Genomic DNA, 26261 nt, shown 5'->3' on the forward strand with positions numbered 1-26261 from the left:
GCGTGCCAGCCCCTTTTTCTTAGGATAAAGGTAGGAGCAGGCCCCCTTCCCAATAATCTTGAATCTTGAACTACTTTCCACGAAAGGAACTCATGACTTTCTCTGAAGACACTCCCTTGTGGCTAAGGAGTAGCCACCCTGCACCAGCAGGCACCATCGAAGCTCTTGCGGTTTGCTGCACGTCCATCCTCCGGATCAAGACTGCCCAGCTCGACGAGACCCGGATTCCCTGCCATCTCCGACCTCTACCTACATCATCCAGCCCAGCTGAGATTCGTGGGTGTGACGAGACCCGTGGGACCGGCCATCTTCAAGACCTGCACGACGCTTCACCAGCACGACCCCCGAGAGACCCTCGAGTAAGTGCACTGGGGTTTGAGAAGCCCTAACCCTAAGCAGCTCCAGCACCGAAGTCCAGCCTCCCAGCATCCACGAGATCTGCGTGGGGCCCTTCTGCTTCTTTGCTGCTTGCCACGTTGTCCGGTCACTTGCTCGTTGTCCGGTCACTTGCTCGTTGGCTAGTGACCCTCTTGACGACGTACCACGACGTTTTCACCGCTGGTCTAGGTCCCCTAGACTGGCCCTTGCTTCTTGTCCAACAAGAAGTGCCCTGGACCCTCCTGGTCCACTCCAGATGCCATCTTGACTCCACCGCGTGGGCTTGCCTTTGCCAAGGTTTGTTGCTCAAATCCTGAGTCCAGCATCGCCGACAGCCTCGTGGGACAGCTCGCACCTCCAGCCTGGACGCCGACAACGCCTCCTGGCCCGTGTGACTGCAGAGTCCAGCGTCGCCCACTCACCTGGTCGAGGTGACTTCATCCGGTGCCATCCTGGGGCCCACATAATCACTGGCTAGTGATTAAGAACTGAGTCCCCTCTGCTTTCAGGTCGTCTCCTTCACTGATCCAGCCTTGGATCACACCGAACATCTTCACTGGTCGCCTGCCAGTAACATCTTCTTTCAGGCTCCATAGACTACAACGAGGATTCCCGACGTCATTTGAACCCTATGCAGCCGCAGCCCCTGGGCTAGGTAACCCGAGCATTTCGGTGCTCCAGCACAGGTTCACTCTCCTAGTGTCCAGATCCTTTTTCGTTTTTAGTCTACCTAGTCGGATTCGTCCGGAAACAGTAACTTTAGAAACGCTAGCATCCATAGACTTCTTCCTGCATCCCGCGTGAGAGTGCACACTCTGCACCCGATCTCCCTATGCCTCCTGCTCCTAACCTTAGGGTTCAGTAGTCTAGTCCTAGCGATCCTGAAGCCTCTGGATCTTGTTACTTACCTGCTAGTATTTCGCATTCCACTTTTTGTGTATATGGTTTTTCGTGCCCCTCGGGCATTTGTGTAAATTGTGCAACTTAAAATATTTTCGTAAGAGTTTTGTATTGTGCTCAGCTCCCTGACTCATAAAGAGTTCAGGGTAGACTTGTTATAAATAAATATCCTTTATTTTCATAACTTGTGTGGTGTCCTTTCACTTGGTGTTCAAGGGGTATATGTGATGGCGAAACAGCTGGCTTAACACGCCCTCTAGAGCTTAGCCTGAAGACTGCTCGTATCCATGCTACTAGGATAGCTGGTCTAATAAGGTTGACTTACAACCAATCATCAATAAGGGTTGTTTGGTATGATACAAAGTGATCACTAGAATAGTGAGCACTATATATCAGGCCAACTTCTCACACGCCCCTGCCTGACAAAGAATCTAAAGTTATTGACGCGTCAGGGAAACGGATTGCTGCACAAGCAACAAACATATGCGCATAGCAAACACACAAGACTTACTCTCACGCTACAACAGGGCTCACTACGACCAATTAGAAAAACTGATGGAGGACCTCCCAGATCAGTACAAAGATCAGGCAACAGAGCTCATACAGGAAGGCAAATTAATATCTAATGCCTCAATTAAGTGTGCACTAGATGTAGCTGACACAGCATCCAGAGCAGTCAATACTAGTGTTATACTCAGACGACATGCGTGGTTACGCATTTCAGGTTTTAAAACAGAGGTACAGACCACCATCCTGAACCAGCCCTTCAATTAAAACCAATTGTTCGGGCCGGAAGTAGACACTACACTGGAAAAGATGAACGAGGAGGCTCTAAGCAAACCGGCACAGATACGTCATCTTTTAAAACAAATACACAGACCTCCTCTAACAAGAGCTACTTCAGAGGAGGATACAGAGGCAATAATAACAAGGGAAGAGATAGAGGTAATAACATCCGTTCCCCTTCCACTCCCAAACAGTGACTTCCCTCTGCCTCCCCCACAGCATTCCACTCCTGTGGGGGGCAGATTATCACAGTTCCTACCTGTCTGGAATTCCATCACAACAGACAGGTGGGTGAGACCAACTATCCAACATGGCTACTGCCTAGAACTCACAGCAACCCCCCCAAACATACCGCCCAGGCAGCGTCCAATGTCCACAGACCATATTACTCTGCTTCAACAAGAAGTTCTAGCACTTCTACAAAAGGATGCTATTCAAGTAGTTCCTTTAGAAGAACTGGGAACAGGAGTCTACTCCTTGTACTTCCTAATTCCCAAGGACGGGACACTAAGACTAATTCTCAACCTCAGGCCCCTCAACCATTACATACAATCAGATCATTTTCACATGATCGCTCTGCAGCAAGTACTCCCACTACTGCAACAAGGCGACTTTCTTTCAACACTAGACCTAAAGGACGCCTAATTTCACATTCCTATACATCCTGCTCACAGGAAGTATCTAAGGTTTGTCATACAAGGACAGCACTAGCAGTTCAAAGTCCTTCCATTCGGGGTCACAACCGCACCACGAGTGTTCACAAAGTGCTTAGCAGTAGTAGCGGCACATCTCAGAAGACAACGGATACATGTCTTCCCTTATCTAGACTGGCTTATAGAAACAAAAACATACAGTCAATGTGTCCATCACACAAAGCACACAATTAAAACACGGCACGACTTGGTGTTTACCATAAACTACACCAAGTCGCGCCTAGAGCCTTCGCACGTTCATCAGTATCTAGGAGCTACCATAAACCCATCTACAGCTCTAGCGTATCCCAGCCCAGCCAGGATACAGAGCATTCAAACCTTAGTCTCCAGTTTTCAACCCCAGCAGTCTCTCCAAGCCAGAGTGTTCATGAGACTAATAGGCATGATGGCGTCTTGCATCTTCATAGTGCCACATGCAAGACTGCAAATGCGTCCGTTACAGGAATGTCTAGCACGACAATTGAATCGGGCTCAAGGTCAGCTCACAGACCTGGTGTTGGTGAACAGCCGTACATATCGCTCTCTGCAATGGTGGAACACCAAAGATTTGACAAAAGGACGGCCGTTCCTAGAGCCTGTCCCACAGATAGTGCTCACGACAGACGCATCCCTCACAGGATGGGGAGCCCATCTCTTACACTATACCACTCAAGGCCAATGGAACAACCAACCAAAACTGTTCCAACCATCTAGAGCTGCTAGCAATTTTCCTAGCACTCAAAACATTTCAAGTGCAAGTACAAAACAAAGCTGTCCTAATCCGGATGGACAATATGACAGCCATGTACTATACACAAAAACAGGGGGGACACACTCTCTGCAACTGTCCCAGCTCGCACAGAACATTTGGAGATGGGCCATTCCTCAAAACATACATCTGACCGTGGAACACCTTCCAGGAATTCACAATCAGATAGCAGATCTGTTGAGTTGACAGTCACAACAGATTCACGAATGGGAGATACATCCACAAGTTCTTCAGCCATTCTTCCAAATGTGGGGAAATCCACACTTAGATCTGTTTGCCACCCACGAGAATACAAAATGCCCAACCTTCGCTGCCAGGTTTCCACACCCACGGTCGGCGGGGAATGCGATATGGATGAACTGGTCAGGCAGATTTGCGTACGCTTTTTGCGCCTCTCCCACTCATTCCACTAGTAGTGCGCAAACTCAGACAACAGTCTCTCAAACTAATTCTAGGGGCCCCTACATGGGCACGTCAGCCGTGGTTCACCACGCTACTAGATCTCTCACTGGTTCCACATCAGAAATTACGGCTCACGCCATCCCTGTTAACACAGAACCATGGAGAAATAAGGCACCCAGAACCAAACCAACTGAATATGGCGATCTGGCTCCTGAGGTCTTAGAGTTTGGCTACTTAAACCTACCACCAGACTGTATGAACATAATTAAAGAAGCTAGAAGACCCACTACCAGAGCGTGTTATGCCGCTAAGTGGAAAAGATTTGCAATATATTGCAACAATAATCACATTGATCCATTGGGTGTTTCCATCCAAAATATTATTTGCTACCTTCTACACCTACAAAGGTCCAATTTAGCTTACTCTTCCATACGCCTGCATCTAGCAGCAATTGCAGCCTATTTACAGAATAGACAACATCTATCTCTATTCAGAGTACCTGCGATCAAAGCTTTTATGGAAGGATTAAAACGAATAATCCCACCTAGGTTACCACCTGCACCAGTATGGAACCTAAACGTGGTCCTTACAAGACTTATGGGTCCCCCTTTTGAGCCTTTACACAAGTGTGAACTGCAATTCCTAACATGGAAAACTGCCTTCCCTGTTGCCATCACCTCTCTCAGAAGAGTTAGTGAAATACAAGCATTCACAATACAAGAACCATGTTTTCAGATACATAATAACAAAGTGGTTCTTAGGCCTAATCCAAAATTCCTGCCAAAAGTTATTACTCCTTTTCACCTTAACCAATCAGAAGAGCTACCTGTGTTTTTTCAAAACCTGGACTCTGTTGCAGAAAGGGCTTTACACACCTTAGAAGAGCCCTGTTCTACTTCACAAATAGGACTAAAACCTTCAGAAAGACAAAACAATTATTGGTATCTTTCTCTCCTCCACACAAAGGCAGCCCCATCGCTAAGGGGGGAATTGCCAGCTGGATTGTAAAATGTATACAAATATGCTATCAAAAAGCTCAACGTACACTAACAGTTCCTCCTAGAGCACACTACTCGCAAATTAGGAGCCTCTATGGCTTTCTTAGAAAACATCCCCCTCGAGGACATATGCACAGCAGCAACATGGTCTACAATGCCCACCTTCACTAAACACTATTGTGTTGATGTGCAAGCCAAGCAGCAAGCTGCAGTGGGCCAAGCTGTCCTTAGAACACTATTTCAGAATACTGCAACGGATACAAGCGACCACCGCTAGGGGAGACACTGCTGCACAATCGTTGCTAAGTGTACAATCTGCAGCTCATATGCCTCGAACGGAATATGCTACTTACCAGTATGCATCTGTTCTTGGCATGTAGAGCTGCAGAGTGGTACACGCCCTCCCGCCTCCCCGGGACTTGTATCCGTTCCAGTACTCATCTTACTTAGATGCACACGCATGGACATCCTTTCTCTTTACTTCTACTAACTCCATCATTTCCCATCATGGCGAAAAACAATCTGAGGATTGAGTCGAAGACCATGCGCAGTATTGTCCAAGGGAGGAGTCACCTATCTCGTGACTACAAAGACTTCTTCCAAGAAGACAACAACCTGCAATCATCCGAGCCCAACACCAGGTGGCGATCTAATGCACAGTATACGACTCTGCAGCTCTACATGCCAAGAACAGATGCATACTGGTAAGTAGCATATTCCTTTCCTCCCATTGAATAACATTGTGAGAATCACCTCAAAGTTTCTAAGTGTGAACTTTTAAAACCGCTTTATATTCAGGAAAAATCATCACTGTAACTAAAACGTTTTTGCTAATCTGGTTTCAGTTTAGACCCCAGGGCTGAATCCAAGGTCTAGTCCTGGAACTACCAAAGTAATCCATAAAGTAATCAACTGTACTTTCCTATGAAAACCCATTGAGCTCAATGCTAGAGTGTGTTTCAGAACTGTATTGCTTATTAGCTAACCTGTGATTATTGTGTGTACAAACTCATTGCTCCTCTGCAAAGTAGTTACATGAGAGTACTCGTAACTTGAAAAGTATATTTTTATAACTGTTGGTTCTAAAAATAAAACAACCATATCTTTGGATATACAAACAATTGGCCTGGAGTTCAGTCCTTGTGTGTGTGAAACCTTTTGCTGACTGAGAGTGTACAACAAATGCTTTACACTGTCCTCTGGTACTGCCTTACTGCTCGACCAAGCTACCTCTTTGGAGAGTAAGGTCACACCTGGCTTTAACCTCTGGGGTTGGTGGACTCCTTACACACTGTACTTCCTTCTAGTCCAGTATATATGGAGCCACTTTCTCACACCGTAGCTACGGAGGAGGGGGCTTCCTACAGTGTGGTGTTGACGAGGGCAGCCAAGGCCTTGGCTCTTAAGCTCCCGTCGCGGCCGTGAGGACTAACCTCACTGAGGTCCTCAAACCGCAGGCAAGCTCTTCAGAGCCTCTACTGCTGTTCAATGAGGCCCTTACTGACGTTCTGTTGGGCACTTGGTCCAGGCCCGCTACAGGTCCCCCTGTAGATAGGAACGTGGCCAGACGCCACCGCCTGGCCCCGGGCGACCCTAGCTTCCTGTCCACCCACCCCACTCCCGACAGCTCCTCCTGATCGGGAATCCAAAAGTTATGACCAGTTTGGTAAAAAGATGTTCTCCTCACTCAGTTTGGGGTTGCGGTTGGTCAACACCGCTTGCCTTTTGGGCCGTTACACCCACTCTCTGTGGGACACGGTCGCGGACGTGCTGCCGACTTGCCTGGAGGAGGCCTGGGTAAAATTTGCCCAAGCCCATGCGGAAGGGCGAGATGCGGCACGGTACTCTTTGTTGTGGGCTGGATACTGCGGACTCGCTAGGCAGGGCGATTGCAACGACGGTGGCGATTCGCCACCACGCCTGGCTGAGGTCCAGAACACCCTCATGGACATGCCGTTTGATGGCCGTTGCCTCTTTGGCGAAAAGGCAGACCGTGCGCTTGAGCGCTTTAAGGACTCCAGGGCTACGGCCAATTCGTTGGGCCTGTCAGGCCTGCGCCAGCAAACTTCTGCCTTTTGCCCCTTTCATGGCCAAGGAAGGGGGAACACCCACATGTCCTGCCAGCCACGGGCCGCAGACTAACATCCAGCGCAGTGGCGGACGTGGTTACCGTCACGGCGGTAACGGGACAGCGCCGTGGCCGGTCCACATCCACCCCCGCAGCATCCGCCTCAAAGCCTTCAAAGGCGTCATATGGGGCTTTCAGCCCCATATGACGCCAGTGGGGGGCAGGGTTCGCCATCACCTCCTCCACTGGCGCTCCATCACATCGGACAGGTGGGTGCTGCAAATCGTCCGAATGGGCTACTCCCTCCCCTTCGAGACGACCCCTCCAGCCATGCCACCGCAGTACCACCGCGTGTCGGGGGATCACTTGCAACTTCTTCAAGTGGAAGTTACGGCCCTCTTGGACAAGGGGGCCATCGAGCGCATTCCTGGGCCAGAAGTAGGGTGTGGTTGTTACTCCCACTACTTTCTGGTTCCCAAGAAGGGCAAAGGGGGCCTACGCCCTATCTTGGACCTCCGGAACGTCAACGGCTTCCTCCGGGAGAAGTTCAAGATGCTGACTTTGGCTCAGGTCTTAGCTGCCCTGGACCCGGGAAACTGGATGGCAGCGTTGGACTTGCAGGACGCATATTTTCACATCCCCGTCCTGCCGGCCCACCGGAGCTACCTGCGGTTCACGGTAGGCCACGAGCACTTTCAGTTTACCGTGTTCCCCTTCGGCCTTACCAGGGCCCCTCGGGTGTTCACGGAAGTGATGGCGGTGGTCGCAGCTCATCTGCGCAGATTCGGGGTGTCAGTCTTCCCCTATCTCGATGACTGGTTGTTGAAGGCGGGCTCGCCCCAGACAGTCGTCAGCCACCTCCAGACTACGGCCGACCTCCTGCACCTGCTGGGGTTCTCCATCAATGTGCCGAAGTCACACCTGTGTCCCTCTCAGAAGCTCCTCTTCATCGGAGCGGTTCTGGACTCGGCTTGGTTTCGGGTTTATCCTCCCGAACAGCGGGTTCAGGATATTCAGGCTCGGATTCCGATCTTTCAGCCTTTATCCCGGGTCTTGGTCAGGTTGACGCTGAGACTTCTGGGGCTGATGGCCTCCTGCATCCTTCTGGTGCATCACGCCCGGTGGTGGATGCAGGCTCTACAGTGGGACCTGAAGTTCCAGTGGGCGCAGCATCAGGGCAAACTGTCCGACCACGTCCGGATCTCGGAGGGCACTGCGAGACAGTTGCAGTGGTGGCTCACGGACCGCGGTTGGGTCAACGGCAGATCCCTACCCCAACCGGAGCACATGGTAGTGACAGATGTGTCCCTCCTGGGCTGTGGGGGCCACATGGGAGAGGCGGAGATCAGAGGCCTCTGGTCTCCGGCGGAGTCCCGGCTCCACATCAACCTTCTGGAGCTGCGGGCGATCCGTCTTGCACTGAAGGCATTCCTTCCCTCTGTCCGGGGGAAGTGTAGAGCAGGTGTTCATGTGTCGTACTGCAACAGAGTGGGCTGGGGTCGTGGATCCTTTGTCAGGAGGCTCTGCACCTCTGGCAAAGGCTGGAACACCAGAGCATCACCCTGGTGGTTCAACACCTGGCAGGTTTCCTGAACGCCAGGGTCGACTAACTCAGCTGCCGGTGCATGATGGATCCCGAATGGCGTCCAAGGCGGTGCTCGCTCGTAGACGTTTTTCATCGCGAGTGGAGCTGCGGTCTGTTGTACGCTTTTCCATCTATACCACTTCTGCCCAGAGTGCTGAAGATCTGGCGCGACCGGGCCCAAGTCATCCTTGTGGCTCCGGACTGAGCACGAAGGTACTGGTATCCTGAGCTGCTCAGCATGTCAGTCGATCCCCTGATTTGTCTGCCTCTTCGGGAGGACCTTCTGTCGCAGCAGCAGCGAACGGTCCTCCACCCGAACTGGTCCATTCTCCACCTACATGCGTGGAGATTGAGCGGCGACAGTTGAGGCCATTTGCCTAGCCTCCTAAAGTCTGTGATGTGATTCTGGCAGCCAGGCGTCCCTCCACAAAATTGGTGTACACTTTCAGGTGGAACAAATTTGTGGCATGGTGAACAGCAAAGGCTGTGGATCACCTTTCTGCCCCTCTTTCTGAGGTTCTCCTCTTCCTTCTTTCTCTTGCCCAGCAGGGCTCTGCTCTAGGCACTATCAAAGGCTACCTCTCTGCCATTTCAGCCTTTTTGAGGCTTCCTGACCAGCCTTCTCTTTTCAAGTCCCCTGTTGAAACAAGATTCTTGAAGGGCATCACAAACATGTTTCCTCCTGTTCCTTTCGTGATGCCCCAGTGGGACTTGAACCTTGTTCTGACCTATTTGATGTGCGCTCCTTTCGGGCCACTTCACAATTGCCCTCTTCGTCTTCTGACTCTTAAGACTGCATTCCTGGTTGCCATCAACTCTGCCTAGAGAGTGAGTGAGCTCCAGGCTCTATCTTCTAAACCTCCTTTCCTCTGTCCATCCGGACAAAGTTGTCTTGAGAACTCGTCCTTCTTTCCTGCCCAAGGTGGTTACAGCCTTTCATATCGAACAGTCCATCCCCTTGCCCACCTTCTTGCCACCTCCGCATCCCTCGAAAGAGGAAGCGAGGCTCCACCACCTGGACCCAAAACGTGCGCTCTCGTTCTATCTAGACCGCACACGCCAGTTCCGGGTGGACGACCAGCTCTTTGTTGGTTACGTGGGTGCTAAGAAGGGACGGGCGGTGCACAAACGACCATCTCTCGGTGGGTCATGTGGTGCATCAAGGTCTGTTACTCCTTGGCCAAAAAAGGAGCTTCCTGTTGGGCTGAGGGCCCATTCCACTCGGTCCACGGCGGCTACTACTGCCCCGGGTCGGAGAGTCCCCTTGCAGGACAACTGTCGGGCAGCTACGTGGGCCTCGCTGCACATGTTTGCTGGACACTACTGCCTGGACAGCCAAGTCCGGAGAGATGGCTTTTTCGGCCGTTCCGTTCTCCAGGACTTTCTGGTGTGATCATTGGTTCGCAGACCCACCACCGGGGTTGGTATTGCTGGGGTATCTATTCTAAGGTAAGGAATCTAACACTAACCTGTTTCTTTCAGATGCACAAGTTACTTACCTTCGGTAACGATATATCTGTAAAACATTAGTTAGTGTTGGATTCCTTACCGCCCCACCCATCCTCCCCGTTCTGCGAACCGATTTCTAGGGTTAAGGTATATCCCTTTCAGGGCCCTAGTTTCATGGCACCAGTGTCGGTTTCTATCATGGCTCTGCGTTCCTGGCACGGAAAGCTACGTACAGAACTGACGTCAGCGCGCCAGGGTGGCGTCTAAGTACTCCGACATCATCCCGGCGATCACGGCGCCGACGACGGATGTGGAGCTGCAGATGACGCCTACCGACGTGCAGGGGTACTGCTACGCTAACCTTTCCGGATCCAGACTGACAACTGGGGATATTCTAAGGTAAGGAATCTAACACTAACTACTGTTTCTTACAGCTATATCGTTACCGAAGGTAAGTAACTTGTGTAACTTGTTCATTTGGGCTATGATCCCGATGTTTCAACCTTTGACCTGGATCTCAATGAGAATCTTTCCTGTGTACCAAACCAGGTGGCAAATGCGGGCTCTGCAGTGGAATCGGAATTTACAATGGGCTCGACACCAAGGGAAACTCTCAGATTCCATCCAGGTCACGGGGAAGACTCTAAAAGATCTGCAGTGGTGGCTGCTTGACTGAAATTGGACAGGTGGTACACCTCTCTCCCTGCCCCTCTAAGATCTAAATGCCATGAGGGATGCATTGTTGCTGGGTTGGGAAGGTCGTCTGAGAGAGGTGGAGAGGAGGGGATTTTGGTGGAGACACTCCTCCACATCAGTCTGTTGGGGTTGCAAGTGATTTACAGGGCACTAAAAGCTTTCTTTCCGTCAACGGCACAGTGTCCCATGCCATCAACAGCACTTGAAATATGGAAGCAACTTTTTTTAATCACCAATATTGTGCGTTTAGCCCAAGCAAAGTAGACTTTATACTTTCAACCCTAATATCAATGTGAAATGAGTTGCCTGGTGATTTAACATGTATTTGGTTCGGTTTTGACGGTATCCTGCTCTTGTTCTATTTTTACATGTCTTCTGTTAATGCTCTAGGTTGTTGGGGCCATCAGCAGCTGCAGACATTCTGCAGTTGAGCAGCAGCCTTCCCTTGCAGAGTCGTGGTAGAGCGCGCCTCCTTGTGGGAAATGATGATGTTCACATCATTGCCCGCTCCGATGACGAGTTGCTGGATGACTTCTTCCATGACCAGAGTACTGCCACCAGCCAGGCCGGTGAGTGCTTGAATCTTTTAGTTATGATTGGTTATCTCGTTGGGGGGAGCCTCTAGGTAATTGGATACTTTACCCTTATTTATGACTTGGTACAGTCTGGAAAGCTGCTGACTTCGTCTTTTGGTAATTTCTGCATACACTTTTAGTTTCTTTCAAAATGGTATGGGAGCTACGAAGCATTTAGAAGTTGTGGGTGCAATATGGTCTCTAGGAGTGTCAAGTTATTATACGTTCAGTAATGGGTTGTTTTTTTTAACAGTTTGGTTTTCTTTTTGCTCACCTTTTGTATTACTGTAGGTACACTGTCTAGCATCCCAACTGCTCTGACTCGCTGGACCGAGGAGTGTAAGGTTCTGGATGCAGAGAGTATGCACGACTGTGTATCTGGTGAGTGCTTTTGGGGGATTCTATTATGCTGCGGAGTGCTTTTGGATTCTAATGGATACTTTTTGTTGGAAAGTGGGTAATTGATAAGGGCAAATGTAGGTCTGCCACTGGCAGTAAGGCCACTAACACATGATAGGACTCAGCATAGGTCTAAGAAAATTATTCCTTTGCTCAACCCTTGGTAACATGGCTGCAAGCAGACAGGCTTAACTGCAAAGACAGGTATGTAAAGCATTAAAAAAACACAATTTCAGTAAATAATTAAGACGCTGTAGGAGAGTAGGGTCTGCAATCCTATGATCACCCAGATTTTTGCTTTTTGCTTCACTGGTTTACGACTTTCCCTGGCTGTGGGCCTGCTAATCAGACCCACAGCCTAGCTGTTCTCTCTACTCCAAATTGTACCCAGGTACTGAATTGGCACTGGGCCCTCTCCAAGTCCCTCTACCCAGGGCTGAGGTGCACCCAGAAGTCTCCCAGGGGCTGCAGCATGTATTATGCCACCCCTGGGCTGACTAACTAAATCAGACACAACTGGCTGCTTGACAGCTGGGGCAAGGTGGTGTAATCACCCTTTGCTTTAGATATAGTATTCCTATATCTAAACCTAAAATGGACACATATATTCCTATCAGTCACTCCTATGGCAGGCCTTAACAATCCTGAAGGCAGAGTGCATGGAATCATGTGAAATGGTGCTCTGGCATGAGCTGAGCCCGTTTGCAGCTTGCGGAACCAAGTCCTAATAGCTGTTCCATGATAACGCTATACCATATACTTTTAAGTGCATTATGTACCTCGCGGTCATATGCTAACTTTGGTATAACCTTATCAAAACATGTCGAGTAAGGTGTCATACGAATTGGAATACTAACCCCTCGCCAATTCTGGCGACGGGGTTAGCATTCCACCCTTCTAGAGGGACACGACATGTTGGTAACCTGTAACCCCGGTTAAAGTCAGACATAGCCTCAGCTCCACAAGATGGATGCTGCCACCGAGACACAAGTCTGCCCTCCTGTTGCTGGGAGTCCTCCCAGCCCAGGAGGCAAGGACAAAGGGTTTCCTGCCAGGGGCGGTGCCAGCACCGTCCCAGACAGGATTTTGTGTATCCTAGGTAGGCAGGGCTTTAGAGGAAGGTGACTGCAAGTGGCACCCCGGTGCTCACTATGCATAGGCCGGCTTGAACCAGTTCCAGGGGCACTCCAGCCCCTGATCTGGGGAAAGCCCGCCAAAGGAGAGGGGTGTAACCACCCCCCTCCTAGTCCCACCCATAGGGCAGGACTTAGTCGCGTGCCAGCCCCTTTTTGCAGGATAAAGGTAGGAACTGGCCCCCTTCCAAATTAGATCAATCTTTGAATCCTGAACCGACTTTCCACGAGAGGAACTCAAGACTCTTCCTAAGATTTCTCCCTTGTGACTAAGGAGTAGTCACCCTGCAGCAGCAGGCACCATCCAAGCATCGTGGTCTGCTGTAAGTCTCTCCTCCGGATCAAGACTGCCCAGCACGACGAGAACCGGCTTCCCTGGCACCTCTGACCTCAACCTGCATCATCAGCCCAGCTGTGATCCGTGGGTGTGACGAGACCTCGAGGGACCGGCCATCTTTGAAGACTGCACGACGCTTGTCCAGCACGACCACCGAGTGACCCTCGACTGAGTGCTTTGGGGTAAGAGAAGCCCCGACCCTGAGCAGCTCCAGCACCGAAGTTCAGCCCCCCTGCATCCACGAGATCTGCGTGGGGCCCTTCTGCTCTTTGCTGCTCACCGCGTTGTCCAGGCCACTTGCCCGTTGGCTAGTAGCCCTCTTACGACGCTTCACGACGACAAACACCGCTGGTCTGGTTGCTCCAGACTAGCCCTTGCTCCCCTCCAAAAGAGGAGCACCCTGGACCCTCCTGGTCCACTCCAGACTCCCTTTTAAGTCCACCGCGTGGGCTTTCATTTGCCATGACTTGTTGCCCCAATCCTGGGTCCAGCGACGTCGACAGCAGAGACCTTCGTGGGACAGCTCGCACCTCCATCCTGGTCGCCGACAACGCCTCCTGGTCCGAGAGACTGCAGAGCCCAGCAGCGCCCACTCACCTGGTCGAGGTGACTTCGTCCGGTGCCATCCTGGTGCCCACCTAAATCACTGGCTAGTGATTCAGAACTTGGTCCCCTCTGCTTACAGGTCTTCTTCTTCCCTGATCCAGGCTTGGATCACCACGAACTTCTTCACTGGCTGCCTGCCAGCAACTTCTTTCTTCAGGCTCCTGGTTCTTCAACAAGGGTTTCCGACGCAACTTGAACCCTATGCAGCCGCAGCCCCTGGGCTAGGTAAACTGAGTACTCCGGTGCTCCAGCATAGTCCAACACCCTAAGTGTTCGGATCCACTCTTGTTTTCGACCCACCTAGTCGGGTTCACCCGAGAACAGTAACTTTGTGATTGCTAGTATCCATAGACTTGTTCCCGCATTACGCGTGAGTTCCCACTCTGCACACGGCGTCCCTAGGCATCCTGCTTCTAATCCAAGGGTTCAGCATTGTAAGCCTAGCGTTTCTACAGTCTAGAAAAGTAGTACTTACCTGCTAGTAATTCGCATTCCACTTCTTGTGTATATGGTTTTTCGTGCCCCTCGGGCATTTGTGTAAATTGTGCGACTTTAAGTATTTTCGTAAGAGTTTTGTTGTGTGCTTAGCTCCCTGTCTCATAAAGAGCCAGGGTAGTCTTGTTATAAATAAATATCTGTTTATTTTCATAACAACTTGTGTGGTGTCCTTTCACTTGGTGTTCAAGGGGTAAATGTGATGGTAAAACAGCTGGCTTAACACGCCCTCTAGAGTTTAGCCCAAAGACTGCACGTGTCCATGCTACTAGGATAGCTGGTCTATCAGGTTGACTTACAACCAAACATCAATAAGGGTTGTTTGGACTGATACAAAGTGTTCACTAGAATAGTGAACATTATATATCAGGCCAACTTCTCACAGACGCAACACAAAATAAAAATCCCACACCAATTTATAAAAATAGGTAATATTTTTTATCTTTCAAATGACACCAAAACGAAAAAAATTCTCTGTGGGGAACCAGAGATGAATTTTTAAGGATTAGTCACTTTCTAGTGCTTAGAAACCAACAGCGCCCCTTTAAGTCATTTCGTTTTCTCTATCAGGGACACACCTTTATAAATGGTTCTGAAGAATTTTCTCACCACTGTGGTGGCCGACTTCTTCAGCAAGCGGGGTCAAGTTAGAACACCTTCCTGGCGTTCTGCTTGCGGGTCCCAAAGTATCCAAAACGCAATCCAAGGTTCTGGAATCTCCAAGAGGGTCCTTGAAAGTGTGAAACTTCAATTCCGCAATCCATTTGAACAAAACCCTTACAAATCCACTCGTACTCCAGGCTTTGAATTCTTTGTGGGGCTGTCCAGGTGAGCTCTGTTAACCTGTAGCTTGCAGGGTGTTTCCACTCTTGAGTCTTTTGGCAGCAAGGTAATCCACAGGGCTGCAGTGTTACTTGGTGCAGTCTTCAGAGGTCAGGCCTTTGAGTTCCTTGCACAGCAAAATCTTCAGCAGGGCACTTCTTGCTTCAGTAAGTTTCAAGCAGCAGATCTGGAGGGCTCTGCCCCTCTCAAGATACTTATTCAAAATTCTCTGGGTCAATCACCAGGTCACTGCTGACCAATGAGAGCAGGGCAACTCCTCATAGTTATGACCACATCCTGTGGAGTGTGGCATTAGTTTGTCCCGGAGTGCATCATTCTTCCAAATCCATAATGGCTGATTTTCCAGCAAGGAGGTAAGACCTGGCTAAACACACCCCCTGGGATGTCTTATCTTCATGGACACTCCCCCTACCATCTGCACATACCTTTCTTAAGCCTATCCCTGACTCTGGAAATGCTCTCTATCTTGCTCTCTATCTTGGCTTACCGAAAACCCTTACCAACAGGCTCCAGGTTTTGATGAATGATGCTGCCCGTTTGATCTTTAGACTTCCCAGGAGGTCTAGAGCCACTCCCCTACTACAAAGCCTACATTGGCTTCCAATTAAAGAGAGAGTGGAATTTAAGAGCTTGTGTACAGCTCATAAGGCAATTTACGGTAAGGCTCCAGCCTATATCAAGGAGCGCCTACAGCTGTACTGTCCGACGAGATCACTTCGGTCCTCGGACTCGCAGCTGCTGACCTGCTCTCGCTATAGGCTAGCAACGAAGGGAGGGAGAGCCTTCTCAGTACTGGTTCCCCAGTTGTGGAACAGTCTGCCTGGAGGGCTGCGCGAGGAAGGAAACCTCCTAAGATTCCGAAAGAGCTTAAAAACGCTATTGTTTAGGAGAAGCCTGAGCATAGCATAACCGGAATGCTGCTCTTTGCTCTGACTTTATGTTGTTGTCCTGTACCATCTTTTCCTGGCGCTTAGAGACCTGCAGGTGATTAGGCGCGGTATAAAATTAAAATAACAATAACAATAACAACGACTGTCATAGTGGACTGAAACCCAGGCCCCCCTCTTACCTTTGAAGAGCGTAGTTTACGACGCCACCTCCTGGCCTGGCATTCCTATAGACCAGCACACTGCCCTCCCAGCAGCCTGGGGCTAATCCACTTAACTCTGACCAATCAGGGCAGACCACTGAAAGGCTAAATTTGGACTTACAAACAAAGTCTTATAACTTATTGTATGTACACTTTAGGAGAAATTCAACAATATAATATTGTTGGATTTACTACTACCATTCTGGGAAGTCTTTGAATGGTCCGGCTAGTCCTCTCCTATCAATATTTATTAATCAATAACTTCCTACCTTGTTAACCTATGGGCCATGGGGTTTGCAATGGGGAAAATGACTGGGGCCACTTTTGTAGCGCCAGGGCTTATAAAAACCATATGTTCAAGGCATATGAGCTGCAGATTGCACACTATGCATAGATTGCCACCTAGTGTTGGGCCCAGATGTTTGCAGTTTGTTTTGTTGTGGAAACATTTTTGGGAAGTCACGGGATAGGTGACTCCTCCTTTGGATGATACTAGTATGCGCATGGGCATCTGCTCCATCCCCAGATTGTTTTTTTCCGCCACCGAGCTCGGATGGGTTTCCAGCGCTCCGTGTTGAAACCAATTTCCTTCAGCACGCAATCCTCACCAACTTACAGGAAATTAGTTTCGAACGCTTTTCACGTCTACGCTATTCTTCAACATCGAATACTTCGATTCCGGTCGACGGTCTTCGGGCCTACCCAGGCCTCGACTCCAGCTCATGGAAAGGACGCCATTTAAAAAGTGTCCTCAATGTGGGTCGACGTTTCCCCACACCGACCTTCATGAAGTGTGTAACCAGTGCCTCTCCCCGGAGCACGAGGCCAAAGACTGTTCCGCTTGTGCCTCTTTCCGCTCCAAAAAGACTATCCGGGACCAAAGAGCGAGAAGAACAATGGCTCGATCTTCAACTTTCATTCCGGACGACCTATTTGAGGAAGGCGTCAACGTCCCAGAACAACATGACGTCAACAGCTGTTCCAAAGAAGTAGATTCCGAAGTCGAGGACATCACTCCAGCGCAGCGGGTCGTAAGTAAGACCGTCGACCCCAACCCTTTCTCGACACAAACCCAAAGAAGGCCCCGGTCACACCCTCGCCCTCTGGCTCGGGTGCACACCGACACTCCGCTTTCTACTTCCCCACCTTCGGGCCCGGCTAAGAAGCCAATTAAGCCTTTAGGCGACTCAAGCTCGAGTCAGCCTTCGCATGGTGCCGGCGCCAACTTACCGGCACCGAAAAAGGCAACGACCCCGGCTATGCCGACTTCCAAACCATCAGCGCTAAAACCCACTACTCCTTCGGCACCGAAACCCAGGTCGGAACCAAGCAAAGCCGCTTCAATTCCAAAAAACCACCGGAACCAAAAAAAAAACGGAACCAAAGAAACTGTCGGATCCAAAATCAATACCGGAACCGAAAAAAACATCGGAACTGAAAACCTTCGGAGCCGAAAAAGACTCCTGCTTCCCCGATAAAGGACATTGTCAAAAAACCCAAACAACCCGCTTCGGTGCCAAAACCTTCACCCACACCAAAAGATCAGACTCCAGCAGAAGACTTATCTTACCCAGACCCTGCTCAAAAGACTCTGGCTAGAGACCCAATCACTGGACAGGTGATTTTGGCCTCAAAGAAGCGACCACTGGACAAACCAGCTCCAGCTCCACATGCAAAGAAGGACATGGCTACCTCGCCTTTAAGACTGCCTTCCCCTTCACCTATGCCATCACCACATGCTCCCATACCACAGCATTCCCCAGCATCCTCTGTAGCACAAGATTATGACAACAGGGATGATGGCTCTGATGATGTGGGGGGGGGGGAGGGGTAACACACTTGATCCAGCCATGCCCACAGGATCACCAGACCCATGGGATGATAATACCACACCAGATGTCCCAAATATCCCTTAGGATGACTTGTACCCCTCAAGGCCTTCACCACCAGAAGACACTATAGGGTTTAACGAGTTAATACACAGGGCTGCACAATATCATGGTGTAGACATGCATACAGACCCTGTAGAGGAAGACTTCCTAATGGATACCTTTGATAATGCACAAAGGTCCACATCCATTTTACCAATGCTTAAGGGAGTGATTAAGCACGCTTCCAAAGTCTTCAAAGACCCAGTCAGAACTCGGTCATTAACCCTCGCATAGAGAAAAAATATAAAGCTGCCCCTTCAGACCCGGCATACATTAAAGGGCCGGTACCACTAGACTCACTTGTAGTTTCCAATGCACGCAAGAGAGCCGCACAACCAGATAAAGAGTCTAAGTTACTTGACGTATCAGGGAAAAGAACTGCGTCTCAAGCAGCAAACATGTGGCTTATAGCCAATACACAGGCACTGTTAGCCAGATATGATAGAGTACATGATGACGAGTTAGTCACTAATGAGACACCTTCCTGACAGGTACAAGGATAGAGCAAACAAGCTCATCCAAGAGGGTAAAAAAATCACAAACACCTCCATTAGGTGTGCCCTGGATGCAGCAGATACTGCGTCTAGGGCTATTAACTCCGGCGTTTTACTACGCAGACACGCCTGGCTACGTATATCAGGATTCAAACCTGAGGTACAGAGTGGCATTCTTAATCAACCGTTCGATGAGCAACACCTATTCGGACCCAATGTCGATGTATCTCTTGAAAAAATGAAGAAAGATACAGGCACCACCAAATCTATGGGAGCCCTGCAGTCGCAGGCTCCCAGACGTTCATTTTGTCGCTCATCCTATAGAGGTGCCACCAGGGGATATACTTCAGACACAGCTTCCACCTCATACAAAGCACCCACACGGTCCACTTACAGCAAGGGCTACCTCAGGGGTGGTTACAGGGGTAACAATAACAAGGGCAGGGGTAAAAATAACAACTCCCGCTCTGCCTCCACCCCTGCCCAATGACTCCCTTTCCCTTCCCCCGCCCCATTCCACTCCTGTCGGGGGAAGACTCCAGCAGTACCTGCCAGCCTGGGAAAACATCACATCAGACAGGTGGGTGTTACAAATAATTCAATCAGGTTACTGTCTGGACGCCGACGACGGACGCGGAGCCGCAGACGACGCCTACCGACGCGCAAGGGTACTGCTACGCAAAAGTTTCCGGATCCAGTCTGACGCCTGGGGATATTCTAAGGTAAGGAATCTAATACTGACTAATGTCTCTTATAGATATATCGTTACACAAGTAGTAACTTGTGCCCCAAGCAACGTCCAATGTCACAGGAACATTTAACATTGCTCAGACAAGAGGTAACATCCCTCCTGCAGAAAAATGCAATATAAATAGTTCCAGAGCATCAGAAAAACAAAGGAGTATACTCGCTATATTTCCTAATACCAAAAAAGGACGGGTCTCTAAAACCCATCCTAGACCTCAGACCTCTAAAGATTTACATACAGTCGGACCATTTCCATATGGTCACACTACAACAGGTCCTCCCATTACTGGTATTAAACGACTGCCTTGTCACTCTAGATCTCAAGTACGCCTACTTTCATATTCCCATCCACACAGCACTCAGAAAATATCTCAGATTTGTGCTAGACGGGCAGCACTACCAGTTCAAAGTGCTCCCATTCGGAGTCACAACAGCGCCAAGGGTGTTTACCAAATGCCTAGCAGTAGTAGCAGCACACTTAAGACAACATATTCATGTCTTGCCATATCTGGATGACTGGCTCATAAAAGCCAGCTCATACAACCAGTGTGTACAAAACACGCACGCTACCATTCAACTGCTTCACGGCCTAGGATTCACAGTAAATCACACCAAGTCGCATCTACAACCCTCACACATACAACACTATCTGCGCTACAATAAACACCCAACTAACACTAGCTTATCCCTCTCCAGCCAGGATAACAAGTGTACAAACTCTTCTAACGAAATTCAAACCACAACACTTGTTGCCAGCTCGAGTGTTCATGCAGCTCATAGGAATGATGGCATCTTGCATATTTATAGTACCTCATGCAAGACTCCAAACGCGTCCACTTCAAGAGTGCCTAGCACGACCATGGAACCAGGCTCAAGGTCAACTGACAGACCTAGTGTTGGTAGACGGTCGGACTCCTCGTTCTCTGCAATGGTGGAACACCAAAAACCTTTCCAAAGGGCGACCGTTTCTAGAGCCAGTTCCACAAATAGTCATAACAGCGGACGCATCGCTCTCCGGCTGGGGAGCTCACTTCCTGCATCACACCATGCAAGGCAGGTGGACACCGCAACAAAAGCTACTCCACATCAACCACCTAGAGATACTAGCAGTGTTTCTAGCTCTAAAAGCTTTTCAAACTCCAGTATCAGGCAAAGCTGTCTTAGTCCGCACAGACAATATGACAGCCATGTGCTACATAAACAAACAAGGCGGGACACACTCTCTGCAGCTCTGTTAGCACAGCAGATATGGAGATGGGCTATACCACTAAACATCTTCCTATTAACCCAACACGTCGCAGGAGTACAAACACTATGGCAGATCTGCTAAGTCGACAAACACAGCAAATCCACAAGTGGAAACTTCATCCACAAGTTCTTCATCCGTTCTTTCAAATGTGGGGACAACCTCAAATAGACCTCTTTGCCACCCACGAAAACGCAAAATGCCCAAACTTTGCCGCCAGATACCCACACCCATTGTCCAAAGGCAATGCGATATGGATGAACTGGTCAAAACTATTTGCGTACGCTTTTCCTCCTCCCCCACTACTTCCATTAGTGGTACGCAAGCTACAGCAACATTCCCTAACGCTCATCCTGATCGCTCCAACTTGGGCCAGACAACCGTGGTAACCCACGCTGTTACAAATATCTGTAGTACCACATCAAAAACTAAACCTGTCTCCACGCCTTTTAACGCAGAACCATGGAGAGATCAGACACCCGTACCCAGCTCAGCTCAACCTAGCGATCTGGCTCCTGAGGTCATAGTTTGGTTACCTCAACCTTCCCCCAGAATGTATGAACATTATCAAGGAAGCTAGACGCCCCACTACTAGAGCATGTTATGCTGCGAAGTGGAAACGGTTCGTCATATACTGCCAAAACAACCAAGTTAATCCTTTAGACGTGTCTATTCAACATATCATCGGATATTGATTACACCTTCAGAAGTGTAATTTAGCCTACACGTCTATCAGGTTACACCTTGCAGCTATTGCAGCATACTTGCAAAATAGACCACATCTATCTATCTTTAGAGTACCAGCTATTAAAGCTTTCATGGGAGGTCTCAAAAGAATAATTCCTCCCAGAACACCACCTTCACCAGTGTGGAACTTAAATGTGTTTCTCACAAGGTTAATGGGATCTCCCTTTGAACCATTACATGAATGTGAATTGCAATTTCTAACCTGGAAAGTAGCTTTCCTAGTAGCCATTACTTCCCTCAGCAGGGTTAGTGAACTACAAGCATTTACCATTCAGGAGCCCTTTCTGCAAATGCATCTTAACAAAGTGGTTCTTCGTACTAATCCAAAATTCCTTCCAAAAGTCATTTCCCCTTTTCATCTAAATCAATCCGTTGAGCTGCCCGTATTTTTCTCGCAGCCTCAAACAGTCGCAGAAAGAGCTCTACACACTTTAGATGTCAAAAGAGCGTTGCTGTACTACATTGAAAGGACACAAACTTTTCGTAAGACAAAACAACTTTTTTTGTCTTTCTCACTGCCACATTAAGGCAATCCCATATCAAAATCAGGGATCGCTAGGTGGATTGTTAAATGTATACAAATATGTTATCAAAAAGCCAAACGTACATTAACAATCTCTCCAAAAGCCCACTCTACAAGGAAGATAGGGGCTTCAATGGCATTCTTAGGGAACATTCCCCTAGATGATATATGCAAAGCAGCTACATGGTCTACACCGCACATGTTCACAAAGCATCACTGTGTACATGTGCAAACTAAACAACAAGCCACTGTGGGCCAGGCTGTACTAAAGACTGTTTCAAACAACTGCAACAGATAGGGGTGGTCGCCGCTAAGGTGGGTATTGCTATATGTGAGAAGTTGGCCTGATGTGCAGTGCTCACTATTCTAGTGATCACTATATATCAGTCCAAACAACCCTTATTGATGATTGGTTGTAAGTCAACCTTATAGACCAGCTATCCTAGTAGCATGGATACGAGCAGTCTAAGGCTAAGACTCTAGAGGGCGTGTTAAGCCAGCTGTTTTACCATCACATTACCCCTTGAACACCCAGTGAAAGGACACCACACAAGTGTTATGAAAATAAACAGTGTGTTTATTAGAATCACAACAACCCTGTACTCTTTATGAGGACAGGGTGCTAGGCACACAACAAAACTCTTATGAAAATACTTATGTTAGCACAGTATATACAAATGCCCGAGGGGCACGAAAAACCATATACTCTAAAAGTGGAATGCGAAATTACTAGCAGGTAAGTACAGTACTAATAGGCTTTGGAATCGCTAGGACTTGACTAGGGAATCGTTAGATTACTTCTAGGAGACCTAGGGGACTCGGGTGCAGAGTGTGCACTCTCACGCGGGATGCGGGACAAAGTCTATGATAGCTAGTAACGCTAAAGTTAGTGTTCACGGGCGAACCCGACCTGGTAGGGAGAAAACGAAAGTGGATCCTGACCCTTGGATAGTGAGGCTATGCTGGGGCACCGAAATGCCGAAGTTACCTAGCCCAGGGGCTGCATCTGCATAGGTCTCAAAAGACGTCGGGAATCCTCGTTGCCGGACCAGGAGCCTGGAAGAAAGATGCTGGCAGGCGACCAGTGAAGATAGTTCGAGTTGATCCAAGCCTGGATCTGGAAGATGGATGACACCTGAAAGCAGAGGGGACCAAGTTCGTGACTACTAGCCAGTAGTCAGTGGGCACCAGGAGGGCACCGGATGGTAGCCACCTCGACTAGGTGAGTGGGCGACGCTGGCTCTGCAGATCTCACGGACCAGGAGGCGTTGTCGGCGACCAGGATGGAGAGGCGAGCTGTCCCACGATGGATGAAGCTGTCGGCGTCGAAGTTACCCAGGATTGGGCAACAAGCCTTGGCTAATTCAAGCCCACGCGGTGGACTCAAGATGGCGTCTTGAGTGGACCAGGAGGGTCCAGTGTGCTCCTCTTCTGGAAGGGAGCAAGGGCCAGTCTGGAGCAACCAGACCAGCAGCAGTGATGTCGTCGGGCGTCGTTCAGAAGGCCACAAGCCAGCGGGCTAGTAGCCAAACAACGCGGTGAGCAGCAAAAAGCAGAAGGGCCCCACGCCGATCGTGGAGATGCTGGGGGGCTGCTCTTCGGTGCTGGAGCTGCTCAGGGTCGGGGTTTCTCGGACCCCAAAGCACTCGCCAGGAAATTACTCGGCGGGCTTGCTGTGCAGAAGTCGTGCAGTCTTGGCAATAGTCGGTCCCTTGAGGTCTCGTCGCACTCACGGTTCTCAGCTTGGCTGTAGAGGTGAGTAGAGGTCGGAGGTGCCAGGGAAGCCGGGTCCTGTCGAGCTGGGCAGTCGGATTCCGGAGGAAGGACTTACAGCAGACCGCAGTGTTCTTGCGATGGTGCCTGCGGATGCAGGGTGACTACTCCTTAGCCACAAGGGAGAATCTTGAAGAAGAAATCTTGAAGTCCTTTCGTAGAAAGTCGTGTCTTGATTCCAAAGATGATCTAATTTGGAAGGGGGCCTGCTCCTACCTTTATCTGGGAAAAGGGGGCTGGCACGCGACTAAGTCCTGCCCTATGGGTGGGACCAGGAGGGGGGTGGTTACACCCACTTCCTTGGCGGGCTTTTCCCCAGCTCAGGGTCTGGAGTGTCCCTGGAACTGGTTCAAGCCGGCCTATGCATAGTGAGCACCGGGGTACCACTTGCAGTCACCTTCCTCTGAAGCCCTGCCTACCTAGGATACACAAAATCCTGTCTGGGACGGTGCTGGCACCGCCCCTGACAGGAAACCCTTTGTCCTTATCTCCTGCTCTGGGAGGACTCCCAGCAGCAGGAGGGCAGACTTGTGTCTCGGTGGCAGCATCCATTTTGTGGAGCTGAGGCTCTGTTTGACTTTAACCGGGGTTAGGGGTTACATACATGTCGTGTCCCTCTAGAAGGGTGGAATGCTAACCCCGTCGCCAGAATTGGCGAGGGGTTAGTATTCCAATTCGTATGACACCTTACTCGACATGTTTTGATAAAGCGATACCAGAGTTGGCATATAACCGCGAGGATTATAATGCACTTAAGAGTATATGGTATGCGATATCATGGAAACGGCTAAGGGATGGATCCCGAAAGCCGCAGACAGGCTCAGCTCATGCCAGAGCACCATCTCACACGATTCCAAGCACTCTGCCTTCAGGATTGTTAAGGCCTGCCATAGGAGTGACTGATAGGAGATCTGTGTGTCCATTTTTAGGGTTAGATATAGGTATACTATATCTAAAGCAAAGAGTGATTACACCACCTTGCCCCAGCTGTCGTGCAGCCAGTTGTGTCAGATTTGGATGGCCAGCCAGGGGTGGCATAATACATGCTGCAGCCCCTGGTAGGCCCTGGGTACACCTATGCCCTGGGTACCTAAGGTACACTGTACAGGGACTGATAAGGTGACTCAGTATCCAATTAGATATGTACCTAGGGTACATGGAATCCATTTTACAGAGAGAGAGCAGTAGGCCTGGGGCCCTGAATAGCAGGGCCCCAGGTCAACTAAGTCAGAAAACCAGCAAAACACCAGGCAAAAAGTTGGGGGCAACCATAGTCAGGGATCTACCTTCCTACACTATACAATCTATGCACAGTGTGTAATCTGCAGCTCATATGCCTCAAACAGAAAATGCTACTTACTAGTCTGCATCTGTTCTTGGCATGTAGAGCTGCAGAGTTGCACACACCCACCCGCCTCCCCGGCTACCCTTGTCTGTACCAGTATTCTCTTAATTAGATACAAATTATATGGTCATCCTTCCTTTTTTTTGCAAAGCTCCATCATTTCCCTAAAGGCGAAAAACAATCTGGGGATGGAGCCGATGCCCATGCGCAGTATCATCCAAAGGAGGGGTCACCTATCCCGTGACTTCCAAAGACTTTTCTACAACATAAAAAACTGCAAACATCCGGGCCCAACACTAGGTGGCGATCTATGCATAGTGTGCGACTCTGCAGCTTTACATGCCAAGAACAGATGCAGACTGGAAAGTAGCAATTTCCTTTATAAGTATTTCCCTAATTTCTACCGGACCCCCACCCCCTGTGCACCTAGGGGTTCTGAATCTGCAGAAATATTGCAGATCATCCTTACCCAATTCTTCTAGCATCAAAGTCGAATTTGAGCAGCCCTTTAATACAATGTGGGGAGTCAAATATAAAATTTCACTTTACCCAGGCATATAAAAACTCATTTTATAAGGGCGCTCCTTATAGATAACTGACCCCCCACCCCTGGGATACCTAGAGGTGACCCTGGGGGTCCCTAATATGCAAAAACATGGTAGGTTTTTCATTTTTAAGGGCCCCTACCCCCAAAGTCGAGTTTGGGCACACTGGTTTAAAAAGCTGTCCTGGCAGCCAGTGCTGCTTTTAAACTGACCTCAGGCTTCAGCACTGCACACATGCAAGTGCAGAGAATCTGCTGGCCTCTAAACTGCCATGCCCCAGGATACTGGAGACTACTAGGTAGTTTCAATCCCCTGCCCTATTACATACTGGGGGTTTATGGGGTAGGTCATGTCAATTACAGGGGTACCCCACCATACCATAGTGTATGTTGGGTGTCTGTATTCTAATGTGTTCCTTTTAACTTGGTACTGGGCCTGGTTAAACAGAGCCCAGGGTCAGTCAGTAAGTTACTACCATTTCCAGTCAGCAAAAAGTTGGGGGGTGCCCAGGGCACAGGATGACTTTGCAACATCGACCTTCCATTTGATGGCAGCTTTTTCCATGCCCCGGCTGTGAGAAGTTGGCCTGATATATGATGTTCACTAGTTCTAATGACCACCTTGTATCTGTCCAAACAACCCTTATGGTGATTGGTTGTAAGTCAACCTTATAGACCAGCTATCCTAATGGTAGCATGGACAAAGCAGT

General features: G+C 49.4%; 1 protein-coding gene across 2 annotated transcripts in view; it reads left to right on the forward strand.

The window, feature by feature from the left end:
• HUWE1 (HECT, UBA and WWE domain containing E3 ubiquitin protein ligase 1) overlaps nt 1-26261 on the forward strand; it is a 1655742-nt gene that overhangs the window by 1156212 nt on the left and 473269 nt on the right. For both annotated transcript variants that reach the window (XM_078664564.1, XM_078664565.1), the window contains 2 exons: nt 11114-11292; nt 11590-11679. In XM_078664564.1, the coding sequence (XP_078520690.1) occupies nt 11114-11292; nt 11590-11679 (269 nt within the window). The remainder of the gene's footprint in view (nt 1-11113; nt 11293-11589; nt 11680-26261) is intronic.

Source organism: Lissotriton helveticus, chromosome 10 (assembly GCF_964261635.1).
Source record: "Lissotriton helveticus chromosome 10, aLisHel1.1, whole genome shotgun sequence".
NCBI lineage: Eukaryota > Metazoa > Chordata > Amphibia > Caudata > Salamandridae > Lissotriton > Lissotriton helveticus.